Source organism: Malus sylvestris, chromosome 15, assembly GCF_916048215.2.
Source record: "Malus sylvestris chromosome 15, drMalSylv7.2, whole genome shotgun sequence".
Lineage (NCBI taxonomy): Eukaryota > Viridiplantae > Streptophyta > Magnoliopsida > Rosales > Rosaceae > Malus > Malus sylvestris.
The window spans coordinates 8,245,864-8,255,208 of NC_062274.1; the positions used below are offsets into that span (position 1 = coordinate 8,245,864).

The following is a 9,345-nucleotide window of genomic DNA, read 5'->3' on the forward strand; positions in this document are numbered from 1 at the left end:
AGGAAGTAAATTCACCCTTCTTTTTTCTCTTTTTACGCTTCTCCATTTTAATTTCCTATCCCTATACTCGTTTGATTTGTTCAATCCATAAACAAACAAAAAAACATGAAGGAGCGTGTAGAGAGAAAAAGAAGAGTGCGGCAGTTTCTACTCCTAATTTATAGGTTGAACATACTATTACACATAGCTGAGATACAACACCTTGGACATTGGCCCAAAGATATATATAATATATATTAAACAAAAACGAAATTTACATGTTAAATGAAAATAAAATTAAAAATTTAAGATCAAACTCCATACCTATGGAGTAGGCTTTGGCATAGTTCCTAACATGTATATTATGCACAGAATCTTGGAACTTCAGCAAAACCAAGGACCCGAAGCGATGGTATTTGCTTTTTCCGTTTTCCACAATTTCCTCTCATCTCTTTTGGAAATTAAATACCTTGATTGAGAAGGCAAAAGTGAAGCCAAAGAGCACACAAATGCCAACATGCACAGCTGCAACTGCACCCAAAAAGTCCCGTCTGTACCCAAAGTAATCCCTCACAAAGTGTTCCACACTTTCACCTGTATCGAACTTGTCTTTTATATCTCCAAACTGCGAAGCAACCAATCCGTACAACGTGTATGAAACTGGGCATATCCAATAGTACCATCTCCACCATATTGGCATTCTCTGTGATACAAACATATTCAGTACATTGTAACTAGCGATGGTTCATCCTTCGTCGTGCTACAACGGGGAAGTTTTTTAAACAAAAACCAGAGATGCATAAGAATTATAGGAACTTACTGTTCTTGGAACGATGAATCCTGAGAAGAGATTCCATATTGCATAGAAGGCAGAGGAGACTATAGCAGCAATGTTGTGATTGGGAGTCACGGCAACGGTCATCATACCATAGAATGTGAAGTATAAGAAAGTGAAGTACATGAAGAATAGATACCAAAGGAACTTGCTGACTGTCCAGTCAAATCCGATCATGGCATATACAATAACTCCGTATATGATTGTCTGAACAAAAATATACGGGAGCTCAATCACTACCTGCAAATCATGGAACTTGGTGAGATACCATCATGGTCGAGTTCAACAAAAACCAATAAAGTTCATGTTTATACAACTTCATGGGTAAGAGTAACCAAGTAGAGACTGAAACGTGCTTGGATAAATTGTTTTTTTTTCTGAGCTTCTGAACAGTTCAGTAAAAAAGAATCACAGTTTGATTGGATCATCTACCGTTTAGAAAGGCAACCTTTATTCAGTGAAATACCTGTCCAAAGGCATATGGCAATGCCGAGTACATTCCAGCCGCCCTCTCTCTGTAAAAGACTGTCCTCTCAATAGCCACAACCGGCTGTACTGATGCGGCATTTTGTACCCCAATGAAGAGAACAGCAGCATACATGGAACCCATTGCATTGAAAAGATCTTGTTTGCTTGTCCTGCATTTTCAAATAATTATTGTCAAATTAAGGAGTAAAATTTTTCATTTTCACACTACGTTGTATGTTTCAAACTTGGGGTACCATTTACCTTTTTGAGCCCAGATCCCAAAATATTGTTCCGAACATTAAAGCTATGAAAGTTGTGAACATGAGTCTCACTGCACTGTACGGCGGGTTTCGCCAGTATGATAAATGTTGTTTCCATAGACAGGCCATACACTGGCTGAAGAAAGACTGAGAGTACTGAGTAGGGAAGTACAAGTCTTTTGAACCTGCTGGAGGAGTGCTTAGCTCCTTGATCATGGCCTTGTTTCTCCTGAACAGTTCAAGATGTTATTAGTAGTTGCAAAACCAAGTGTACTTAAACTGAACTAGAGAATCCTTCAACTTCCAGGTTTTAGGAGCATTTAGAATTTGTATTAGAAACGTCAGTGGTGGAACCCTACCCGTATAGTTCTGAGTTCCTATATATTTCGGTGAAGTTAACACCAATGCTTGCTTCTTGTGCGGCTGCAGTAATCTCTAGCATCCAAGTTGCAGGATTGTAACCATCCTTAATTTTGGGAACTCCATCGATATCCTTTGATAAAACAAAAATCAAGTCAGTAACTACAATTAGATATGACAACGTTTGCGAGACTGGGAATTTGTAAACATGTTAAATATATATATTGGCAACATGCTTCTATAAGCCTTACCTCAAAGTACTTGATCAAATGGGAAGAATGGCGACCTAAAGGACCGACAAATATTTCTTCACCTCCTCTTTTCAAAAGAAACAGCTGCAGTGGGGTATTGAATTGCTCAGTTCTGGTAATATTAAGTAGCAAATTCAAATTTTATAATTGTACAGTATAAAGAGTGTCTCATACTTCATCGAAAGCATCAAATATGTCAATGCTTGGCTGATGGATGGTGCAGACTACAGTTCGCCCGGTGTCCACTGTATTCCTCACCGTTCTCATTACAATTGCAGCTGCCCTGGCATCAAGGCCAGAGGTTGGCTCGTCCATAAATATTATGGATGGATTGGCAACAAGCTCTACTGCAATCGTTAGCCTTTTACGCTGCTCAGTTGAGAGACCATTCACTCCAGGCAATCCAACAAGTGCTTCCCTTATCGAGGTCAGTTCCACAAGCTCCATGACTTCCTCAATAAACATCTGCAAACAATTTTATCATCAGATTTATAGCAAACAACTTGACCGAGCAGACCACACTAAAATGACATATATGCAACCTTTCTGTTATATACTTTACCTTTCTGGTTGTGGAATCAACCTCAGGAGGCAACCGGAGGGATGCAGAGTAAACCAAAGACTCATAAGCTGTAACATGAGGAGAGTGTATATCGGTTTGCTCACAATATCCTGATATGCGAGCAAATGTTTCTTGCTTCTTTGGATACCCAGATATTGTAATGTTTCCTTCGATATATCCCCCCATTTTCCTCCCTGCCAACACATCCATTAGAGTAGTCTTTCCAGCGCCACTAATACCCATTAGAGCTGTTAAGACTCCCGGCCTAAAAGCACCGGTCACACCCTTCAGGAGTTGTAGTCGATCCTCAGTTACGCCTTGAGTTTTCATTTCCTGCAACCATGTTATAAATGGAAGGTTAAAGATGCAATCAGTGCTACTTACAAAGAAGTAAAGAGCAACATTGTTACCTGAGTGTCAAAAAAATTCATGAATAACCAAAAACAAAAGAAGCATTTTTATTTTATTTTTAGAAAAGCTCTTCAAGCCTGAAATCTCAAGCATTGTTTTCTCTTACATAAAACTGAAAAATACCTGGGGCATGTCAACGGCATATTTGATTTCATCAAAAGTAATCCAAAGGGGTTCAAAAGGCAGAACCATTCCTCGCTTCTTGTTTCCATTGACTTCAGCAATGCTGCCCACTCTCGCAGACAGTGTTCTGGATGATACGCTTCTTCGACTTTCATTCCTTGAGTCTGCGTTGTTAACCAAGAAATCGTGTTATAGATTGAAATAGGAAAGCTACAATGGAGACATAATCCTGGGAACTTTTCAACCCACCAGAAGAGTTCTTTCCTCTTGATGATAGCTCAACGGAATCTCCAGCTTTATCGGCAAGTTTCTCAGCCAAGGCCTCTTTGGATAGTACTGCTTGAGGCTTCCCAAATGCTGCAACAATGTTGTTCGGATCATTAGAAATTCTGTTCATATGGAAACTCCAAAAACATATGTGCATAGATACTTACGGTTAAGAAACTTCAAGGCCAAAGTGTAGAAGAAATTGAATAGGAAAATATAACCGATTGTAGCTCCTACTCCAAGCCAGTACCAATACGGTTCTAAGAAAACCCCACGAGACTTCAAGACCATGATTCCTAACGATTCTGTTGAATTAGGAGGAACCTATAACACAAATATATCCATAAATGTATCAGCTAATGTTTTCAAAATTAAATCACAATATTTTAGTTATTTCTGCTTACATGGCTCCAACTGTTTCCGAGAAACTCATTGACAGCTATAGCGTTTTGGCCATACATCATCGGCGAGGCCCAATAACCCCATACCCACCACTTCATCACGTTATCTGATTCAAAAGGACATGTTCAAAACCATCAGCCAAAAGAAATGTGATAGTTTTCTTGTTACTTAGATTATATTGTTTTCGTGCATGGTTCACCTCGAGACAAGACAAAGCCACCCAAAACAAGTACTGCAACCAAGGCGAAAGACCCGAATGTGTTTGCAACAATTATATTCCTCCCTAATGCTCCCATAAATCGGAAGAGTCCTGATGCCATCTGGTTGAGCAATAGGAGTAAAAGATATTGTTTGAGAAACCTGCCATTGAGAGTTGTCATCAGATTCTGGAACCAAATCTGAACTATAAATAGGAAATGTAGTGTGTAAGACGTTTTCTTTCTCACCTTTCGAAATTTGGATCAAAACCGATTACATAGTATGTCATGATCACCCAAACTGCAACTTCTACGAAGCTGATAGGGATCTTAAGGATCCATGTCGGTAAAGAGTATGCCCAAGCAGGATAGAACAGAAGGTCCCTTTGCTTGAAAAATACAGGAAGTTTCATGATAGTCATGGCAAGCTCTGAGAACCCATTAAACATAATTATGACCACTGCGAAGAACATAGCACCCATGAAAATACCCCCATCGTCAACTGTATTCTTGTGCAAGTCAGTCCGGCAAAATAGCGTCATTGATATAAAAGCCATTAGAGTGAGCTGAGACCAAAAACCACAAGAAATTAATATGTCTAGTACTCATTGAGTTTCACCGAACAACTCTTCTTTCCATGTAGAGTTTGCACTTATTTCATATTATCTTCCAGCAGATTACAAATACAGTGTGATTAAAATTTACATTAAGTACCACTTACCTGAGTCATTTTGAAAATGTAGACGAACGAATTCCTCTTCATAAGCAAGAATTCTCTATCAATGCAAGCTTTAAGCAATTCCTTCTTGCTAACACCATACTTCTGAGTTGTCAAAGCTGCGGGGTGACCCATGGACTTTTCAAATGGAGTAGCAAGCTCATCGCCAAGTTTTCGACCAATATGAAATGACTGAAATGCTTCAGCAAATTCCTTGGAAGATATAAAACTATATGGCTCTTCTTTATCCGCCCAGTACTGCTCCTGATCTTTCTTTGATGTTACCTATAATGCAGCAGGCAAGCGAAAAATACTGAAAGGTTAGGAACTTAGGAGAAAGTGACCTAACGAAGTAGTAAGACAACAATAAGAGTGCAAATTATACTTCTTGTAAGAAGTCAGCTACTCCTTTCCTCTCTGGACATTTGAATCCCATGTGCTCAAAGAACTCAAGCACATTTTCACGGGGACCTTGGTACACAATTTGTCCATCAGACAGAAGAATTATGTCATCAAATAAGTCGTAGGTTTCTGGTGCCGGTTGTAGAAGAGAGATAACAGCAGTTCCACTGAGGATGTGGATAGATTCTCTGAGTGATTTCACTATCTGAAATGTTGTTGAACTGTCTAAACCGGTTGATATCTCATCCATAAAAAGCGCTCTTGCCGGCCCGACCAGCATCTCCCCTGCAGTTATGGATCAGAATTTTTTATAACCAATAGGCAAAGAAAGAGCGTCTAGCATTAGTTATGACTGAAAGATAATCGATGTTTTACCTGTTGTGAGTCGCTTCTTTTGTCCGCCAGAAATACCTCGTACCATTTCATCCCCCACCATGATGTCCGCGCAAACCTCAAGTCCCAAAATCTGCAAAATTTTTGTTATCATCTGAAGGAAAAAATGGTCCCAAAATCTAATACATTTTGTCAGCTTTGAGCTTAAACTTAGAAGGAAAAAGAATCCACCTTGAGTATATAATCTGTAACTACATTGGTCTCCTGTCCTTGCAGTGATGCTGCCTAAAAAAGTTGAAAAGCAATTCAAAATATTGAAAACGGCTTTTTTTACCAGCACTTTTGCATTATCTGAAATATGTTATTAACAGAAAGTTCTGTGCATATTAAGTTTACCTTCATGTAGATATCTAGATCAGGATCTGGTATAATGTTCGCTTCCTTTTCTCTCCTTGATAATTCTGCCAACATTTCTGAAAAGATTCCAAATGAAAATTTTGATTCAGATTCATGAGAATTCTTCAGTCAAAACACAAAAGTCAAATTTCTTGGGGTTTCAACTCACCGTAACGTGGTCCGACCCCTTGACATCTTGCCGAAAAAGCCAGTGTTTCTCTCACTGTCATTTCGCCTATGTGGAGATCATGCTGACTAATATAAGCCGAGGTCCTCTCCGGCACAAACTCTTCCATCCCATGTCCGTTATACTCAACTCTCCCAGAAAACTACAAGTTTATGAACAATTTATTGAATCATGAGGTGAAACAACTATATTAAAAGGGTTGCTTACAGAATTGGAATCTTATATCCTTACTTTTAGATCTTTAGCAAGTTTTCCAGCCAAAGCCAATAGTAATGTGGTTTTTCCAGAGCTTGGGGGTCCTAAAAGCAGTGTCATTCTGCAGAAGCCGAATCCGAAAAATTAGAAGTGGACAGTTAAAAGGTGCGTGATGATTTACACCAGTACTTAGTTCAAGCCAATTACCTTCTAGGCTTGATAATTCCACTAACATCGGCAAGGATCGGTAACGGATGCTTTCTACTTGGAAGAACGTGAACAAAATTCAGGCATCCCTTCAAACAGAAAATGTATTCGGCATTAAGTTTCAAAACTATAAATTGTTGAAGTTGCATAATTTAAAAGGTGAAATTGTTGAATCACCTCCAAAATATTAGCCAAAAAATTGAATATTGTAGGTAAAGCCCTGCCTCCCACATAAGCTTCTGCTTCAACATTTAAATGCTCAAAACGCAATTCAATTGTTGGAATATCAAGTCCAACGCTGAGACAAACCAAACAACAAACATAAAATTTTCAAAACAAAATCTGACCACAAATTTCTTCAGAAAAGCTAAAAATATGAAAACCTATTGCACAAAAGTCCCATGTTGTTTCTTTTCTTTTGAAAAGATGATATTTAAAACTACTCTGATTCACAGGAACATATTTCAACTTGGGTGCGAGACTACCTTGACCCACTGGCCGTCTACGATCCCCATTTCTTCTCTTGAATTTCACAATACAAGTTAATTAAGATGCAAAACTTACCGATTAATCCGGTCCTTGAGCTTCAACAAGAACTTCTCATTATCTTCATCTGCAGTTTTCACCAGCCTCTCCAACACATTCTTTCTTTCAAGCAACCCAAGATTCTTGATATCAATCTCTCTTCCTTTGCCTTCTTCCTCAGTGAGAATGCCGCGCTGAATGCGCAAATAAGTAGGCAGCTTCTCAATGGCTGCCCATTTGAGAGCTTCTTCATCATCTGCATCGTGTGAAGACTTGGAGAAAACATCCATGGTGCTGTTTCTCCAAATATTTGAACTGCTCAAACGAGCACTACTCACTCTAAATATGTCACCATTACCATTATCCATTTTTTACTCCTTTTTGTTTTCACTTCCCAATACAATCAAGCACAACAACCCACAAGGCCTTGTGTAAATCTCATGCAAACAAACACGTAGTCGTGGATTTCTGAGAAGAAAGCAGCTCGGTATCCCGGATGGGACTGAATATTTATGGATGAACAGGCTGCAGAGTTAACATTAATAAGGCATGAGGCAGGTCCGTGTTTCTGTGTTCCTGCATTGAGAGGATTTTGTGGGGGTTTTCTGAATTTTTGAGTATGAAGCGAGAGAAGGGTATTTATACACAAACTAAATTAATAGTCAACTTGTATAGTACTGTATATTGTTGTTGTAATATGATGCAAGGGCACATATCATATATACACGGCTCAACTTGAAATAAAAATGAAAAAATAAACTAGAAGTTATGAAAATATTATCCAATAAAATGGGTGGAAGTTACTATAGTTGTATTTCGGTTGTGAAAAATTATTATGAGTGACTGTAATACCGTGTGCTATTTTCACAGTGGGATTCTCATATATATATACAAGCAATATTTTACATTGAATTATCTAAATTACGAGAAATAAGATTCAAACTTGAGTACATATGAAAGTGAACGTTGTTCTAATCAACTTGGTTAACTCATATCTGAACAATGCTTTTTTTTGAGAACCTTCACAATGTAGTTTTAAAATCATTAATGAAGTGGCATTTTACTTGAGCTGTCCAAGAATCCAAAATCCAAATAATATACATGACTTGTCGACAATTTTAACAATCAATGAGAACTAGTAACAAAAAATCAATAGATAAGGAAGAAGAAAGATTCTGTCCAGAAGAAAAATAAATTAGAAATGATTGTGCGCCAAGTATTGTTTCTTCGTCACGCTAACTCCGAGACAACACTAAATAGAATAAGTTTTAATGTCAACTTAGGCCCTGGTTAGAGATTGTAAATCTTATGCCACCATACAAAGCTTGTATAATTTAAGTACTTCTAAATAAAAGAATTTTTTAAATTAAAGGATTAACTGTGTATTGGGTTTGTTTATAGGATCCCTAAGATTGGATTAGTAATATGGCACATGCAGTCTAGTAATGTAATCCCTGAAATAAGCATATTTCATCACAAGAAAAGAAGAAGACGAAGAAGAAGAATGTTGTACTTTTTAGTGAACGGACCCTTTTGTTTAACCTATAAGAGCAAGTCCACCGGAGTGGACTTTGCCCAGCACTCAGTCCAAATAGAAGCCCAGCACCCTGTCCATGTCCTCCAGCCCGCGCAACAGCCTGGCACCTAGCCCATGCTGGTCTCTGGGCCAGCACAAAACAGGCTGACCAAGAAGTCCGACCATTTGCTGGTGCATGGCCATGTGGCCGATCCTGGGTTCTTGGATTTGAATATTTTTCAAATCCAACGGTCCAGATTAATTAACTACATTAAAATTAATTAAAAAATATAAAAAAAATACAGTAAAATTTTAAAAAAGTTATTTTTTTTTTCTATAAATACCTAACCCTCATCTTCCACCTTACACCACATTTATTTAGTGTGTTTTTTTTTAAGTTTATTTGATGAGTATGTAATTTTATTTTAGTGTGTATTTTTTTTAAGTTTATTTGAAATTTTATCCGAAATTGGTTAAAAATCTTATCCGAAATAAACTTAAAAAAAAAAACACACCAAATAAATGCGCTGGGTGCCAGCGCAATTTTTTAGGGGTGGAGATGCCTTGGCCTATTACTGTTCACTCCAGTCTATTACTGTTCACTTGAGTGGATAAATGCGTTGGGTGCTGGCGCAAAGTCCTTAGGGGTGGACTTGCTCTAAGATATGATTTTTCTTTTGGGCAAGTAATTCATATTATTTAGTCATTATTTCTTGGCAGACACTACTCCTTTAACAAAAGCTTTTGGCAG

The 9,345-nt window shown here is 38.0% G+C and overlaps 1 protein-coding gene across 1 annotated transcript; it reads right to left on the minus strand.

Moving 5' to 3' along the window:
* Window positions 1-134: 134 nt before the first annotated feature.
* On the minus strand, window positions 135-7,701 carry LOC126605674 (pleiotropic drug resistance protein 1-like). The gene is made up of 24 exons (XM_050273090.1): window positions 7,118-7,701; window positions 6,731-6,851; window positions 6,554-6,642; window positions 6,383-6,467; window positions 6,134-6,293; window positions 5,965-6,041; window positions 5,800-5,853; window positions 5,611-5,701; window positions 5,219-5,520; window positions 4,837-5,118; window positions 4,365-4,681; window positions 4,118-4,278; window positions 3,921-4,024; window positions 3,684-3,840; window positions 3,499-3,606; window positions 3,250-3,413; window positions 2,716-3,048; window positions 2,328-2,618; window positions 2,154-2,237; window positions 1,902-2,035; window positions 1,544-1,771; window positions 1,281-1,452; window positions 800-1,054; window positions 135-682 (listed from the first exon to the last, which is right to left on the minus strand). Exons 1-24 carry the CDS (start codon window positions 7,444-7,446, stop codon window positions 425-427), a joined length of 4,356 nt encoding a protein of 1,451 aa, XP_050129047.1. The 5' UTR covers window positions 7,447-7,701; the 3' UTR covers window positions 135-424.
* Window positions 7,702-9,345: the final 1,644 nt, after the last annotated feature.